Source organism: Gracilinanus agilis, chromosome 1, assembly GCF_016433145.1.
Source record: "Gracilinanus agilis isolate LMUSP501 chromosome 1, AgileGrace, whole genome shotgun sequence".
NCBI classification, from domain to species: Eukaryota; Metazoa; Chordata; class Mammalia; order Didelphimorphia; family Didelphidae; genus Gracilinanus; species Gracilinanus agilis.
In genome coordinates, this window is record NC_058130.1 from 692,574,345 (window position 1) to 692,593,271 (window position 18,927).

Genomic DNA, 18,927 nt, shown 5'->3' on the forward strand with positions numbered 1-18,927 from the left:
TGTATTTATTTTGTATATACTTATATCTGCATACATTCTCACCTCTGAAAGAATGTAAGCTCCATGAAGGAAGATAAATCCATTTTTGCCTTTTTATTTCCAGGGCTTAGCATATAGTAATTGCTTAGTAAATGTTTGTCTTAAGATTGATGGATTTCAGTAGGTGATAAAAGAAGACATGTTTACATTGGTGAATTTGAGATGGAGAAGAGATGTTTGGTAGCCAATAAGTTTTTATTGAGAACTTAGCGTGTGCTGTGTTGGGGATCAAAGTAAATGTGGAGAAGGGGAAGGATTCCCCCCTTGAACCTGATTCCATTATGATTTTTTAGACCCACCAACTTGAGTAAAAGATAGCACTGGAACATGAAAGTTCAATGTATGAAACAATTTGATTATGTTTTGTGAGAATCTTGGTCTAGGAATTGGAATATCCGAGTTCTAATTCTAGTTGGACCATTTACTTTCTCTGAAGAATTATTTTTTTTTCATCTTTTTAAGTTTGTTTCCTTTTCTGGAAAATGAGAGAAACAATCCAGTGTTGTGGTAAGAATATTGGTTATAGAAATCAGAAGACACAGTTCAAGTCCTAGCCATGACAGCTTGCTACCTGTGTGACCTTATAATAGTCACGTCACCTCTCCGAAACTAAGTTTCCCTCCTTTATAAAATGAAAAGCTTTAAACTAGATGATCTCTTATTCCCTCCAAGGTCTGAGTCCTCCAATGTTATGATGAACCATTAAGCAAGTTTAGATTTGGGCGTACTTCATGTCAAATCATTCAAAGGAGAGAAACATAACAACAAACAGAATATCTAAAGGTAAAGTTAGTTTCCATTAACCACGGAGTGTTATGGTGCTTAAGAACATAAAATATTAAGTCTGGAAGTGTATTTAGAGATCATATGGTGCCGTGGTGTGATTTTCTAGACATACCCGCTAACGTACAAGGAGTAGAAGTGGTCATAAAGTTAGCAAAGAGCCAGGAGCTCACACTCAAATCATTGGGTTTTAAGACCAGTGTTCTTTCCACTACATTATGCACAGAGCTTGGTCACCTTATTGGGAAGCAGTTTCCCAACCATTATTCTGCTGTCCTTTACAATCAGCTTGAATTCAAAATAGGTGACTATTTCTTTTTTCCCAAAAAATTAAATGCCAAGGTTTTTGCCAGATACTTCCTAGTGTGAGGTGGTGAGTTCATGTAAAAATATGCATTTATTTATTTTTATTCCTAAATGAATGAATCAATATATATAAATATATATATATATATGTTTGCATGAATATATACATATGATATAGATGTATATATGCCTAAACACATACACACATGTACATATATGGATGTTTATGTGTTTATATTTTTATATGTGTATATATGTGTTTGTGTATATGTGTGTGTTTATGTGTGTCATGTGTATGACAGCTAGGTGGCATAATAGATGGCAACATCAAGAAGATTCATCTTCCTGAATTCAAACCTAGCTTCAGACACTTATCAGCTGTGTGACTCTGGGCACAGTTAACTTGGTCCTATTTGCTTCAGTTTCCTCATCTGTAAAATGAGCTGGAGAAAAAAAATGGCAAATATCTGTAGTATCTCTGCCAATAAAATCCTAAATGGAATCATGTGGATTTGGACATAACTGAAAATGAATGAAAAATATGAAAAACAACAAATATATATGTATATATATATACATATATATACATATATTTGCCTGAAAAACAAATATATTTCCATATGTGTTATTCAGTTGTTTTCATCTATACATACACACATACATATATATCTCAAAATATATCATGTAAGTTTCAAAACTGTCCTGTTTGGTTATATTTCTTTTTGAACTCCCTTCTATTCCCCTCTCTGCATTTCTATATTTTCTCTCTCTTTCATTTATTTTCTTTTTATCTTTTTAATATTCATTCCCTTCCCCCCAAAAGATAAGTGAAAAATACTATCTATTTATCAAATTAAGGAAAATAAATCCAGGCCATGGCCACATCCAAAATTATATTTCTCATTATACATCTTGAGAGCTCTCTCCTTTGGTCCAGAGGTGGCTATCATGCTTCATCATCTTACTGTGAGTTCCTGAAGAAATGCCAATGCAGCATGAGCTCTACTAGGTCCTGCCAAGCTGGAAGAATGACAGTAAGACAGGCCCAGCCCCAGAAGTAATTTCTGTAACCTGAAGGACTAGCCTAGCTAAATGCAAGAAAGCTTGTAAGCAATAAGTTAGCCACCAAAAACTACTGTTCTTTTCCCCGACAGTAAATAATGTCAAAAGTCATTCAAGGTATGGATGGAATATAATTTACTTCCATATAGGAACATGTCTGCCCACAAAATAATGAATCTTTTGGAGAATTAGAGAAAGAAGAAGGAATGGGACTGTTGGAAAAGTTGGACATTGACTGACATTTTAATCTACAGAGCTGTATCTAACCTCATGACTCCAAAATAAAGTATATTTTTAAAGAAACCTGTACTTAATCCCCACTGGGGAAGCTGCTATTTTATCTATTCTGCCTAAAGGTTTGGACTGTCTGGGATTCTTTTAAAAAAAAGGATTAGCCAAGGACATGGTAATAATATTCAAAACAGCATACTGAGATTTACAATGCACTTTTCTCAAAATAGTATATTGGTGCAGATAGTTCCTATAGAATTATACCCATTTAATAGATACATAAGTCAAGGCTCAGAGGAGTGGAGTAATTTGCCTGTATTCATAAGGCTTTTATTAGCCAGGACTCCAACCTCTATCTTCTGACAAGAATAGTGTTTCCTCCACTGAAGCACAGTGCTACTTATAACAATGAGTCTGCAACCAGGTGACAGGCTTGGAGTCTAGAAAAGGATAAGCATTTTGCCTCTAAGGGTTGGTAATGGGACAGTCAAAAGACCATTCAAAAGAGGCAGAAGCAAAGGGTTTATTTAAGGCAAGGATGCAGTCAGGTGGCAAAAGCAGCAACAGCATCCAAGGACAGGGACAGAATCGGAGTCAAGGGCCAAAGCAATAAGTCAGTGAGATGGAAAACCAGGCTGAGTAAGGGAGAAGCTGCAGCCCCCTTGTTGGTCAATCACACTGTGCCACCTCCGGGTCACTGGGAGGGCTGGCATTTGTGCTTGTACCTGAAGTTGGAAGAAAGTTGCTCATTGGACTCTGCTAGTCTACTGAACTGGCATACAAATACTCTAGTGGATTTTGGATTATTCATAGGGTGAGAGTAAGAGTAAGTCTTCACCATTTGGGAAAGGAGCTCTGCCTTGGTTTCCCAAGGAAATATTTTTCTAATGTAGACATATCTCTATTCCTCTTCCCAGGTGCACTAATGGAAGAGAGGCCACAAGGGGTGATTCTGAGTATTCACAACTCTCTTTGACAGATGTCTAATGCCTTGTGATAGTGATCCTTGTTATTGTCCCTGGGAGGCAAGGAATCGCTATTTAAATGAAGCCTAAATTTGTAATTAGGAGAAATTCTGAAGATAGCTTTGGCTACATTTCTGATATACTTCTGATTCAAAGACTCTGATTCATCATCTTTAAAGTTGTTTCAAAAGTCCAAAAAGTATAGTTGGCTCCAAATGGTTTGAGACTTTATTTTTTATTGATTGATTTTTAAAAAAAAACCCTTACCTTCCATCTTGGAGTCAATATTGTGTATTGGCTTTAAGGCAGAAGAGTGGTAAGGGTAGGCAATGGGGGTCAAGTGACTTGCCCAGGGTCACACAGCTGGGAAGAGTCTGAGGCCAGATTTGAACCCAGGACCTCCTGTCTCTAGGCCTGGCTCTCAATCCACTGAGCTGTCCAGCTGCACCCTGGCTTGAGACTTTAAAGGAAAGAAACATTTTTATCCGAGGCATACACACCATCGACTCTCTTAAAATATTTTAGGTAATTCTGGGCTAAGAGGAATAAAGGGTTAAATTGAGGAGGTTGCTTCTTTAAAGGGGCCAACACTTATTTGTATAGATGAATTCTGACATTTTGGAAAAAAACAAAGAGATATATGTACATATACAAATATATCAGGCTCATTACTAAATATTCCTATTAGCAAACAAAAATAATTGGCATTGTTCTCTTAAAGAGACATATAGTTCAACAAAGATTTTATTGCCTGTATATGATATGTTATTAAATATCATCGGTATCACACACGACCAAGATGAGTTATCCTCACATAGCTCCTGTGGCATGTTTGAAGGTAGATGGCATTAGAAAGTGGTCCTTTTAGTAACTTAAATAGGTTCAATCAGTCAAAAAATGTTTATTGTTTATTATGTGTCTATTTTGTGGCTTCTCTGGTTCGTTATGTTGGTAATAAATTCTTTATTCTTTCAATAAGGTAAAGTGAAAAGAACATGGGATTTGGAATCAAGGGATATCTGCGTTCAAGTCTCATTTCTGACAATGATCTATTATATAACTGTGAGCAAGTCAACCAGCTTTCCAAGTGTCTGTTTTCTCAATATAAAATGGAAATGCATAGAACATTTGTACTATGTCCATTGTCCAAAGGTAGACACTTTGTAGACCTTAAAGTGTGACAGAAAATTAGTTTTCAGCAAACATTAGTTCTGTGTCAGGCATTGGGAGTAATATAATGACCAAAAAAATAAAAATTAACCATTCCTGTCCTCAAAAGGTTTACCATCTAATAGAGAAGATAAGACACACACACACACACACACACACACACACACACATGATCTTAGTGTAGGAGTGTAACCCTGGGTAAGTCACTTGACCCCCATTGCTCTGCCTTAGAACCAATATACAGTATGTATTCAAAAACAGAAGGTAAAGGTTTTTTAAAAAAAGACAAAGATAAATTTAAAATATCAACATGGATTCCAACCAATGCATGACAAAAGTAATAAGTAATTGGAATAAAAAAAGGGGGGGGGGGGGCAGGGGGAATCACTTCCACTAGATGGAGTCTTTATAGGAAACTAAATTTGGAGGCTGAAGACCTGGGTACAAGTCTGAGATCTATTGCTTAATATCTACTTAATTTCTATGATACTTAAATATTTACAAACGCTTTCCTCACCATCTATTAGCCAAACAACATTTATTAAATCCTACTATGGACCAGGCACTGTGCTAAGTACTTGGGATACAAAAAAGCAAAAAAAAATTGACAAAACACAGTACCTTCTCTCCAGAAGTTCACAAACAAATGGGGGTGATCTCATGCCAATAACCATGTATAAACACGTTGTATTTGAGATAAATTGGAAAGGCACGAAGTACCAATATTATCTATATGCTGTGACTAAGGCTTGGAGAGTGAGGTGCCAATTTTCACGTAACAACTTAAAACAGGAGCAGAACTCAAAAAGAATCCGTTCCTCTGATCCCAAATCTTGGGAGGCTTCCTTCTGAGTTATAAAATGGGGGAAGGAAGTTTCCAGCAGATGATTCCTCAAACCTCTTCCAGCTACAAATCCCACAATAGGACTCAGGAAGGATTCTTGGGAGAGGGGGCAGGATGAGCTTGGCTGAAAGATGTGGAGGATCCCAAAAGGCACAAATGCGATGGAGGTATAATGGGAGGCACCAGAGAATTCCACATAATTGGATATCATAGCATGGGGTTTTCTGAGCTCAGATACCATCATAATTGCTTGTCAAGGCTTGATCTCATGACAGCATTTTAACCCCTAGAGATTGATTTAACCTGATGTTTCCAATGTGCAGCTGATGGGCTATTTGCAAAATGGATTCTCGCTCCAATTTAAACGGAAAACTAATCTTTCCTTCTCAGGGTCAAAAATACCATTATAAATGGGCCAGTGTGGTGGCTGAATTTGCATAGGGCTCGTCATATTCGAGAAGAGTTCTGGCTCATTGGGTCAAAGGGCACTCTATGTTCAATATAGATGGCCTACACAGGGTATTTTTCTATAACTTCTCCCATGAGAAGGAATGTCTTCCTGCCATGAGCAAATAAGTCATTCAGCAAGGAAAGTGAGAGAAAATCCATATTGACCATATGAAAAATATGATAGAATTGGAAAGAACATTAGATGGGAATCAGAAGACCCGGGGTTATCTAGTCCATGCTTTGCTGCTAATTAGTTTTCTGACCTTTGCCAAGTTATTCAGCCTCTCTGAGACTCACTTTCCACATTTCTAGAATGCTTAAAGATGGGACTGGATGGCCTCTATGGTCCCTTCAAGGTCTAACATCCTTTATTCATTCATGAGCATCAAAATGAGATTCTGTGTGTGAATGCAATTTGGAAATTATAATATACTATACAAATATACAAAGACTGATGGGGGAAGGAGGGAACAAGTGGCCTGCTACTTGTCAAGTCCTGCGCTTAGCACCTTACAATTATTAACAAGAGAGATAATAAGAATTGTAAATTGGTGAAAGCAAAAGCAGCAGAAGGACTCCAATCAATGTCTCCCAATGCCCAATCTGCTGCTATTTCCAGCACCCTCCATTGCCATGGCATGACTAGCCAGAGTGAAAACCCCTCGAGAGTCCCTAATCCTTAAGATCAGCATCTGCATGGAAGAGTCTGGGTTTTGTAAAGTTAAAAAAAAGTGTTTGCAACAAGCAAAAACCTCTGGGTCTTGGATGAGGAAAGGGAGCTGGAGTTAAAGGAGATTTGATTTGGAGTTTCTCTCTTCCATTGCATAGCTATGTGCCCTCAAGCAAATCAATTAAGAGCTCCTACTTTCCATTTCCTCACCTGTGGAAAAGAAGGAGCTGGACTAGATGACCACTAATGTCCATTCCATAATTAAATTTATGATTCAGACAAGTATTATCTTGCAATTGTGACTTGAGAAAGTTAGACAAAGTCATGCTTCAAAAAATCTTCAAATTTATAGTCCAAATACCTCCTCCTGCAGTGTGGATGATGGGCAGTAGATGGAGCTCAAATATAGGGAAATTATTTGGAGTATGCCCTAAAGACATTTGCCTAGAAACTAGAGGGGGTCCCCTACTTGTGACTCAATTGATCTTAGGATCATTTGATTTATACCCAGATCAGAAGCCCTTCGGTAGTTTAGCTGGGAAGAGGGGATGGATCCCCCTGGAAACACAAGGCAATAATAATGGTTCTGGTAGGCTGGCCACCTTAACTTTTCAATGGGGCATCTGAGCGCCCTAAAATTCACATTTCACAGCTCTTGCCTCCTCTCCCCACCTCACATCAGCCTTGGGAGGTAGATCAGGCAGATGTGACTAGTTGCATTTGCCAAAGCCAACAAGAATGAGGATTCTTAGGAAATGGGAGAGCTAGAGAGGCAGGATGGCATAATGGAAAGAAGGCTGACCTCTGGAGTTAGGAAGCAGTTATATGAATCCTGCAATGAATGCTTGCCAGCTTTGTGAATATGCATAATGGTATAATATCTTGGAGATTCGGTTTTTTAAAATCTCTAACATTTGGGATACAAATATTTTTATTGCCATCCTCACAGGGGTATTATAGGGAAAGTACTATTAAAATTTAACATGCCTAAGGTCATGCAGCTTGTCACTTGTAGCCTAGGTCACTCACTGTGTAACCCTGGGCAAGTCACTTAACCCTGTTGGCCTCAGTTTCCTCAAATATAAAATGAGACGGAGAAAGAAATGGCAAAACACTCCAGTATCTTTGCCAAGAAAACCTAAAATGGGGGTCATGAAGAATTGGAAACAACTGAAATGAATGAACAATAATAAAAACAACAAAATATTACAGAAATAAGAATGATTATTGCCATAACAAAAGAATTCTAGAGTTGGAAGAGGCCGTGGTGATTACATGACTTCTAAGAAACAGTTCCTGATTTTACAAATTGATGCTCAAGTGGACAGGGAGGGAGACTCGTCCAAGGCTACATACTGAATCAACAGTGAAGTCTGGAATAAAATGACAACCTAACTCCTTCCATTTTTTTATTTTGCTTTTCCTTTGCCTGAAAAATGATTGAACAATAACAGAAACTACGCAGAGTTGCCTTACTCTAATCCAATCATTGCATTTTTGAGAAAACAGAAACAGAAGCCCAAAGGAGTCAAGTGATTCATCTAAGGTCACAGTGTTCATTAGTGGAGATGTAAAAACTAGCATCATAAGCGGTGAGGCATGAAACACTAACCAGGATCCCACAGATACGGAAATTGTAAGGAATTAGAAGCACGAAGAACCCCAGAGATGACTAGCCAAAAAAAGAACTAAAGGGAAGGGAAAAATGCATTTATATAACACCAACTTTGTGCCAAGTACTGTGCTAAGGGATTTTCAAATATAATTTCATTTGACTCTTACAATAATCCTGTGATGTAGATATTATTAACTCTATGTTATAGTTAAGAAAACAAAGGCAGAGATTAAGGGACTTTTTCAGGATCACACAGCTAATAAGTGGTTGAGGTTAGACTTGAATTGAAGTCATCTTGATCCCAGTCCCACGACTTAATTAATCTGTCTCTACATACTTCAAATTGGTATCCAAGGCTCCCAATCCCTAGTCAACAGTCAATAAGCACTTTATTAAGTGCCTCTTATATTCAGGGACTGTGTCCAGTGCTCAGGATAAGAGAAAAAGAAAGAAAAATATCTTCTGCCCTCAAGAAGCTCACAGTCTAATAACTTGAGTCCAGTGTTCTTTTCATTACACCACATTATAAAAGTTGGACTTACACCTTAGTTGAAAGAATGCAATCCAGTGTCTATGGCTGATAGGTACAATGTGCTGAATTTATTTTCCCTTGAAATCTTAATTGAATGTGGCCCTCTGCTCCATTACCTTGCGTAGACTGATACAGCCTAAGCAGCTGTTGTGCTGGCCCCCTGAGGTGGCTCCCTGTCAGCAGGGGCCACCACTGATTAAGAGGCTGAATACAGTTAATTAATTTATCCAACTGCTCAGGGACACTTAAGGAGAGAGCAAGTAAAATGAGTAAATTAGGTTGATCAGGGCTAGACAGGCCAGTATGGCCAAGCCTAAAACTCTACCAAAAGCTGCAAATTCAGCAAATTAAGGAGAAAACTGAGAATCATAAGGAGGATTCCATCTCCCACTGAGTCTTTGCGTAAGCTGGTCCCCATTCCTGGGACACTGTCCCTCCGAATCTCTGCCTTCTGGCTTTCCTGACTTCCCAGGTCAAATCTTATTGTTAGCAATGGCTTTTCTCAATACCATCATACTCCCTGCCTTGCCCTCTCCACTGCTCCTGTCTTTCCTCTGAAATTACCCCCATTTATAATAAACATATATATGCCCATTGTATATTGCCCATCTTGGGGAACTAGGTGGCACAATAGATATTGTGCATGGCCTGGAGCCAGACGACTCATCTTCCTATGCTTAAATCTGATGTCAGACACTCACTATTTTTGTGACCTGAGGAGAATCACTTAGCCCTCTTGCCTCAGTTTTCTTCTCTGTAAAATGAGCTGGAGAAGGGTATCTAATATTTTTCCCAAGAAAACCTCAAATGGGGTCAGAGTCAGACACAAATGAAAAAGACTGAACAACAAAATCTCCCCCCTTCCCCCACTCTTCTTTCTCTCTCCTCCTCCCTCTCCCCCTCCTTACCTCTCTCTAAAACTCTCCCTCTCCCTCTCCGGTCTCCCTCTCCCCTTCCCTCCCTCCCCCACTCTCTCTTCTCTCTCTCTGTCTCTCTCTCCTCTCTCTCTGTCTTTCTCCTCCCTTTCTCCTCTCTTTCTCTCACATCTCTCTTCTCTCCTCTTTCTCTCTCACCACTCTCTTCTCTCTCTCCTTTCTCTCTCTCTCTTTTTCTCTCCTCCCTCTCTCTTTCTCCTCTCTCTTTTTCTCTCTCACCTCTCTTTCACTCTCCTCTCTCTTCCCTCTTTCTCCTCTTCTCTTCTTTTCTCTTTTCTCTCTCTTTCTCTCCCTCCTTTCTCTCTCTCTCTGTCTCTTCTCCCTCTCTGTCTCTTTCTCCTCCATTTCTCCTCTCTTTCTCTCACCTCTCTCTTCTCTCTCTCCTCCCTCTCTCTTTCTCCTCTCTTTCTCTCACCTCTCTCTCTCCTCTCTCTCTCTTTCCTTTCTCTCCTCTCTTTCTCTCTCTTTTCTCTCTTTTCTCTCTCTCTCTCTACTCTCTCTCTCCCTGTCCTCTCCTTCTCTCCCTCCTTTCCCCCACCTCTGTCTGTCTCTCTTTTTGTCTCCCATAATATATATATATACACACATACATATTACTCATATACATATTTATACACACATTTCTATTAACTACACAAATTGGAATTCATTCATTTTGTCTATATATGTATATTATATATGCATACATACTATGCACACATATATTATGTTATATTTAAAATTATTTGTATGTTATGTCCATCATTTAAGTAGGATCTCTTTGGGTTGAGGGATGGGATTCTCCCCTTACCTTATATCCCCAGTGCCCACCAGAGTGCCAGGCACATAGTAAACCCTTAATAAATACATGTTAATGATCTGGACTAGCTGGTCATGACTCAGCTAGTAACTATTTATATGGTGGTTTGGGCTGAGTTATTTCACTTCTTTGGGCCTCAGTTTCTTCATTTGCAAAATGATGGATTTAGACTAGATGACCTATAAAGTCCCTTCTAGCTAAGTCCTTCTAGGTTCTCATAGTTTCTGTCCTTAGTGCCATTCTAGTTCTGAGACATTCCAGGTTAAATTTCCTTCCAGTATTAATATTCTATGTTTCAAGGATACATCGAGCCCTAATAGCCTTGTCTTTTTTCCCTCATATTGCATGTTCTGAGGTCCCTTCCAGTTATAACTCTGCAGTAATCACCGAGCTCAGCATCCCTTGGCCAGACAAAACCTTAAGTCTTTAAAGCTTTAAGCAAGAAGTTTTAGAAAGCTTATTTTTAAAAAGCCCTTAACAGCAGGAGAACATCAAGCTGCATTTTAAAGGTAATATTTTGATGGGAGCTGCGTCAATGAATTGAATGAACATGGATTAAATTCCTCTTACAATTTAAGTGGTTTTCAAAAGGTAGAGAGAAAAGGGATGCTGAAAGTCAAGGGTAGTAACATTGTATAACAGCCCAGGTGTCTGTCCTCCACCATCCTTTTCATTTAGGCACATTTAACCAATCTTTAAAGACCAGCAAAAGTCTTCACCTTTCTTCTCCTCTACTCTACAATGAAATCACAGGCCACTCCTGCCAACAGTTAATTTTGACCTCCTTTTAATTCATAGTACTCAGTGTCTCTTCTACTTACAACTCCATAATTTCAGAGATTGAAGAAAACTGAGCAAGAATATAACTAACCATGTCCCCGTAGAGTGGAGATACAGCCTTTGTGGGATCAGAGGCTCCTAGGTCCAAAGGAAGAAGAGATCTCAAGGACCATCTAGTCCCAACCATCACAAATGAGGAAACAGAGGCTCAGAGAGGCATTTTGTCCAAATTTTTGCAGGAAGTAATTTGGATGTAGTAATGATCTGAACATAGGACTGATGACTCATTTTAGAAAATCTTCCAGAGACATGTAATGTATTACCACTATGGCATTCCATTAGACTTCTGGCCAGCTCCATTTCTTAGAAAGCTTCCCCTGTAAAGAGATGAAGTCTGACTCTTTGCAGCTTCTTCCAATTAAATCTTCTTCTATTTCTTGGACCCAAGCAGAATGTGTTTAATTCTTGTAGTGACATCCCTTCAAGTACTAAACACCCTAGGCTCCCTCAAAAGAGTTTATTTTATGGCATAGTTTTGTGACCCTTCACAATCCATGCTTCATCCCTCTAGAAGCTTTCCAGATTGTGAAAGTCCTAAAAATGTGGTGCCTGGAACTAAACATAATCAAGATTCATAGGGTTTGTTATCCATTAAAATCTTCAGTGTTTTATTTGTTTAATTTTTGTACAAACTTGCCTGCTCCCACATCCCTCTTACCATATTTTACATAGTTGATTATTTAGACCTAAGTGCAAGACTTTACATTTATCCCTATTAAAATCTACCTAATGATATTTGGTTCAATATTCCAGACTATTGAAATCCTTTGAGATCTTGACTCTCTGATATGTTAGCTCTCTTCCACAGCTTTTTGTCATCCAGAAATTTAATAAACAAACCATTGGTGCCTTCATCCATCTCTTAAAAATGATTTTTTTAAAAATGTCAGTTAAAAGTTTTTAAATAGGTTATATTTATGTTTTATCCTTTTATCTACTTTCAAGGTTTCAAGTAGAACATCTATAGGGATGATTACTAAATATTTATCTCCAGTTCTGACCTCTATCCCCATGACCAATACATATCTCTGAATGGCACTCAACAGACATGAGTTCTATTTCTAGTTGTCATTAATTAGGTATGTGACTAAGCAAGTTACTTCTTCTTATCAAGTCCTACATTTATTTATTTGTAAAATGGAGGTGGGCTGAATAAATGACATCTAAAGTATATTCATCTAAAGTATATTCAATGAGTTTAAGATTTTCTTTTTTGCTTTTTAAAAGTGACTTTGAAATTGTGTGGTATGTGAGGTCATCACAGGGGCACTGATTTTGCTATGTAATCTCTGACATTTTCAGAGCATTTCATAGTTTTAAAGAAGTGTTCCACAACCTGGCCTCAGCCCATCTATCCAGTCTTTTCCTCCTCCTCCACAAGCACTCTATTTTTCTAAATTAGCTTACTCTCTGATGCCTGATCTCATCCTGCCCTCTCTTGACTCTCTGCCTTCTTACCTGCTGTGTCCCTCACATCAAGAAGAGACAGTCCTCTCTGCTGAAGGCTTTATGTTTCTCTAAGATCCAGCTAAGTTTCTAACTCCACTATAAGCCTGAGAATCCTGTGAGCACAGTGGTCTCTTCTTCCATTTACTTTTTTTCTTCTATGTACTAATTTACATTCTACTTTCTATTAATTTTTCCCTGTCCTTATATCAGGTAGGGGAGGACTGTTTTGTTTTTTTTTGCCCCAAACAAAACTGAAATTCTTTGAACATTCTAATAGGTTATACTTATAGAAGACTTCTCAGTTTATAATATGCTTTCTTTCCAACAATCCTATGAAATAGACATGTCTATATATGCATACATACATATATATATATAAATGTATATACATATATGTTCCAGTATTTATACTTTACACATAAATTCAGGGCATTAGTAAAGTGAGTTTCTTAATTACCTTGATGAGTGTATAGTTGTCAACCTTTTTTGAGAATTATGATGGCTGAGATCACTTTAAATTTGTGTTCCATGAACTTAACTGGGTCCTCACTACAGCAAGGCATTTCTTTTGCATCTCTATAATTTTTTATTCCACTGACTAAAGTGTTTTTTCTAAAACTTTTTTATCTGTATTCAAACTCCTCATAGCTCCCCTCTCTCATACCCCTTCTTAGTTGAGAATCCTGCCTCACAAAGGATATTGTTCCAAATTAATCATTAATTGCTTTATAATACACTAAGAGTTTGAGGGTAATATATTTCGTTGAAAAAAAGTGAAGTCATTTTGCAAAAAGGGCTATCTTCTCTCCTCTTCATCTCACATCATTCACATGTCTAACAAACTATCACCCTCTCATATTTCTCAAGAAGAGGTCATCCTTCTCATCAAGGCAAAACATTCTACACTGACTTCTTTGTTGTTCCTTGAATGATACTACATCTGGCTCCTGATACTTTTAATGGAGGTCTAACATGCTTAGAACTCTCTCCATCTTTATTTTTCTTAATTTTCTTAAATTCCTTTAAGTTTCAGCTAAAGTCTCAGCTTCTGAAAGACTTTCACAGTTTTCTTTAATCATAGTTCCTTTCTTTTGAGATTATGTCTAGGACTACATATAAATCTTGTTTTTACATATTTGTTTTAATCCTGTCTCTCCTATAATTGATTAAATTTACTTGTTTTTGAATCCCTGGGATTAATTACAGTGCCTGGAACAAGCTGACTAACTACTTATAGAGGAGACTGTAGACAGAATTTTTGGTGCTTCCTGAAGGACTAGTTTCATTTGTAAATGATGAACAGTTTGGGTTCAATACTTTGGGGATGGACAACTTGGGAAAGAACCCTGACTTTGGAAAATGGATATAAATTAATTGTCTTGAGGAGCTCATTAAGACATGGTGGAAAAAATGTTGACTATAGTTAGAGGAGATACATTTGAATCCTACCTCTGACACATTCTCTGAATGGGAACTCAGGAAAACAACCTGACCACCTCTGGCCTCAATTTTCTCAAATATAAATATTGAAGGTGATTGGTTTGATGTCTTCTGAGGCTCCTGAATGAGTGTTCTTTGGGACAGGCACCCAGATTGTATCTAGTTATTTTAAACAGAGCTTGGAAGATATAGTTTACAAGACACACAAACACATTAAAATGTGATATTTTCCCTTTATTTGAAAAATAGGGGAACCGTAGTTCTAGAATATTAATTAATATGTATATGGTCACATAGCTAGTAAGTGTTAGTGCAAGAATTTGAAGAAAAACAAGTAACCCAGGTCTTCCAACTCCAACATTAATTTTATATTCAATTCATCATAATTTATGTAGTAAATGCATAATAAAACTTTGCAGAATAAAATTGTGCAGATAAGAATTAATGTGTTAAATCTTAACTTTTGAAAGGGTCTGAATATGTCTTTTCTGTCCTCTTATCTTCCCTATAAGTAGCCTGTTTAGTAAATAATAGACTGTTTCTAGTTAATAGACTAGTAAGCATTTAATATAAAAAAATGAAGGCATCCCCAATTGATAAATGGGCAAAAGCTATTAATAGATAACTTTCAAGTGAAGAAATCAAAGCTGCATAGAAGTATGTGAAAAAATGCTCTAAATCCCTACTGATTAGAGAAATACAAATCAAAACAATTTTGAGATATCATCTCACACCCATCAGACTGACTAAAATGACAAAAGGGAAAAATGACAAATGTTGGAAGGGATGTAGAAAAATGGAGACACTGATACCCTGTTGGTGAAGCTGTGAAGTGGTCTGACCATTTTGGAGAGCAATTTGGAGAGTTATAACCCCGAGAGTTATAAAACTGTGTATAATTTTAGATACCATTGCTTGGTCTGTTTCCCAAGGAAATCAAAGAAAAAGGAAAAGAAACCCCATGTTTTAAAATATTTATAGCATTTCTCTTGTGGCAGCAAAGAATTGGAAATTAAGGGGATGCCCATCAATTTGGGAAAGGCTAAAATTTTTTTGGAATACTACTGTGCCATAAGAAGCAGGCTAATTAAAAAAAATTTGAAAAGAACTACACATGATAATGAACAGTATCATAATAATGATAATGAGGAGAACCAAGAGAACATTAAACCTAACCACAGAATTAATACTGGAAAAATAAGTTGTGAATGTTTCCTCCAGAGAGTGAACAGAAAGGTGAAAACATGAAAGACTTAATTTTTATGAAGATGTCAGTCTCTGAGGATAACATCTGTGATGAGGGGAGGATGGGAAGGGATAGGGACACTTCAGGATGAGATTTTATTATGTGGATATTAAGAAAAGTAATATAACCATATAAGAGATATTTTATTTCATTTATGTACTATCTTCTTTTTCTTTGTATATGGAAATGTTTGTTTTATTTAGTTTTATAAAAATTTGTAATTAAAGAAAGATAGAATAAAAAAAAGGAATGAAGAAGGTATTGGTGGCTCACTGGATAGAACGCCAGGACTGGAAATGGAATATCTTGAGTTCAATTCTAATCACTGACAGTCCCTATGTTTTTGACTCTAGACAAGTCACTTAACGCTGATTTCCTAAACCTTACTACTTTTCTGCCTTTGAATAAATACATAGATCAGAAAACGAATATTAAAAACCATATCTGGAAAAATAAAATTTGTTATAATAAAATATGAATAGAAAAGGCAATATATAATATTCATTCTAAGATAAAAGATAGGGGGTTACAACATTTAATGAAGGATATTAATCCAACATTTAAATAAGCTAACATGAGAATTGTATTAAGAAAGGAATTCAGATATAAAAATGATATTATCTGATCAAAGTTTATATTTGTTATACATTTATATATGTATGTATGCTTGTTAAAATAAACACATACAAATATTTCATTTTATCAGACTATATACGAAATGTTATGTTTTTATTGTATTCTTATTTTGTTCATTAATGGTTTCATGGATGATTAAATTTATTAAAACAATATTTTAAATAAATGCTTGTTTCATTTTTTAAATTTCTGTTCTCTTGTACTGTAACTATCCCATTTATTTTTAGACCTGCTCTTTCATAAAAGGTATATACAAAAGTTGATGAAAGATGAGAAAAACAAAAGACAACTGTATCAATAAAGAGTAGGAATCCATACCCTTTGAGGGCCTTAGGTACTGCATCAGAGAATGGATGGTCACTGTTTCTGCAGGAAGTAGGAAAGGTGTTTGGACAAGATAAATTATTCTTAGGAGATTTTGGACTTGGTTTTTTAGAGATGAAGCCACCAATTAATACAGATTGGTGTCAGAAGAGAAAAAAAAGACTTAAAGCATCTTGGTAGACTCATTTGAGGTCATGGATTTTAATACCAGCCTCCTTTGTGCATCTGTCTCCTTCGAATTCTGGGTATCACAAATGTAACTGTATTTTTCACTTCATTATAATTACTTTCTAATGTCTAACCTGGGGAATATCCCATAAACTTTTGTTAACTGTCTACTATGTCAGACTCTGCACTTTATATACATAAACCATCTTCTCTCTCCCTATTCATTTAAAGTACTTAAGATTTTCGAGACACTTAGTAAATATATTCTTGCTACCCTTTGTTAGATTTCTTCTATCTCTACCCCAAAATAAATTATTTCTATATTGTAAGTTATAGTTCAGAAATCCAAATATCCTTCTTGGCCACCATCTTCTTAGCTATCAGTTTTCCTAGTTTTTTTCCCCTTCTGCATTTCTTTGTCTCAAAAGGGAAAAAAAATTAAAAGTGATGAAAACATAACCTATGTCCCTATCATATTTTTCATATTTCTCCTAGAGATCCTTCATCATTACTAGCACAATTTTTAGGTTTCTTCTGGCAGTATCATCTGTAACCACATGAAACATTAAACATGGGTAATAGTCATTTATTTTAATGGCTTAAAATTTTCTCTGCTATACTATGGATAAAAACATCAGAAAGAAACTATCTTTGCTGTTATCAAATGAATAAATGGCTACCTCAGAACCTGACCAGAGAATGGCAAACCATGACTATTCTTTAATTCTTCCTCTGACCCTTACTAGACAAAGTCACAGCTGATAGCTTTTGTGTTTCTTTACTTTAGCATTCTCCCGAGGACAAGTAGCTTCTGCCTACTTACATCATCCAGCTCCCTCCTCTTCAGGAAGGTTTAAACACTCTAAATGTACAGTTGGTCCTTATTTTTTCCCTCTTCCTCCTCTGTGTTACAGCTACCTATTGTACAGAATTTTTAACAGGGTCAAGCTTCCCCTTCTACATGCCAGAACTGTCATCTGTTCCCTACCAGTCACTAAAACAAGGCTTGTTTCCTTTATGAACACTTCATTTCCCCTAAAAACCTATAGTTGGAAAGGCATTTTCCAAGTGTCTTTCCCTTCCCTACTATAAGGGAAATCGGCTTAGGTTTGAAATCCAGAGAAGACTCACATAATTGCTGCCAAAATACAAATAGTGCAGGCTTGATGGAAGTCACTAAGACATTTTCCCTACGTTACCTACTAGTTAAATTTCTAAGTCTTTTTTTGTTTGCTTTGTTTTTGTATTTTATTGTTTGTTCTGTTTTAAAATAAATGTACCCAGTATTAGAATGCTTTCAATGATCAAAGGTCAGTAGCAGGGGGACAGCCTGTTCCAACCCTTTTAAATTTGAAAACTATACCATTTCTTTTTGGAGAGTAATAAGGAGACTTTCCCAGACAAAAGTCTACAGTTTCCAGCCCTGAAATGGAACATAGAATGTGACAGCTGAGGGAGATCTTAGGAAAAAACTTATTACAAATTTATTTTCTAGCTTTAAAACAATGAAATGAGAACAACAACTAAAGCCCACTTGGAAGTGACTTGCTCAAAGTCCCAGGGCCCAAACCAGAACAAAAAGTCATGTCAGCAAGCTTATATTTGCCCAGTGATTTCTCTGAAATGCCTTGGCCTAAATAGAAAGACTTTTTTTTTTCAAGTAATGTTTATTTTCATAGAAAAGAGATTTTACATGTCAATCTCAATACATTTTTTAAAAATAGAAATTATCAAAGAGTTAAATACACACATATACCCATATAAACACAAATATGCTCCTGTATACAGATGAACTCAGACATGGAGTGCATGTGCACCCATCACATATATTCATATGCCCATGTTTTTTTTTAATGTTTTACTCTAGCTCACATTTATCTTTAACTTTTCCAAAGCACTTTACAAATTTTAATTCCTTTGATGCTTACAACAACCTTGGGGAAATAGGTGCTATTACTATCCCAATTTTATAGACCACGTGCCCATGTTGATGGGCATGAATGTAGGACTGTACACATAGGAGACAGGCACCAGAGACCTCATTTCCCTGATTATATCCTAAACACTGAAGGATTGGAATGTATGCTAAATACCTTATCTCCTCGAGGCCCTCTTTCTCCTCTCTCTCCTTGGAGACCCTGTCAAACAAAGAAACAAACAAGGGAATCACATATAATTTCAGTGACATTCCTGTGCTCATCATTTGTCTGTCTTGGTCCAAACCTCATGCAGAGGATACTGTCCTCAGTGATGCTGTCTACCTTTCAGCCTGCAGATTCAGAAGAAATAGAGCTCAAAGAGATCTTAGAGATCATTTTCTTAACAACCTCTCCTATAGATAGATAGATAGATAGATAGATAGATAGATAGATAGATAGATAGATAGATAGACAGACAGACAGACAGACAGACAGATAGATAGA

At 36.7% G+C, this 18,927-nt stretch overlaps 1 protein-coding gene across 1 annotated transcript in view; it reads right to left on the reverse strand.

The window, feature by feature from the left end:
* The window catches only part of COL22A1 (collagen type XXII alpha 1 chain), a 506,948-nt gene that overhangs the window by 247,495 nt on the left and 240,526 nt on the right, over positions 1 to 18,927 (reverse strand). The window contains exon 15 of the mRNA XM_044684460.1: positions 18,598 to 18,642. Within this exon, the coding sequence (XP_044540395.1) occupies positions 18,598 to 18,642 (45 nt within the window). The remainder of the gene's footprint in view (positions 1 to 18,597; positions 18,643 to 18,927) is intronic.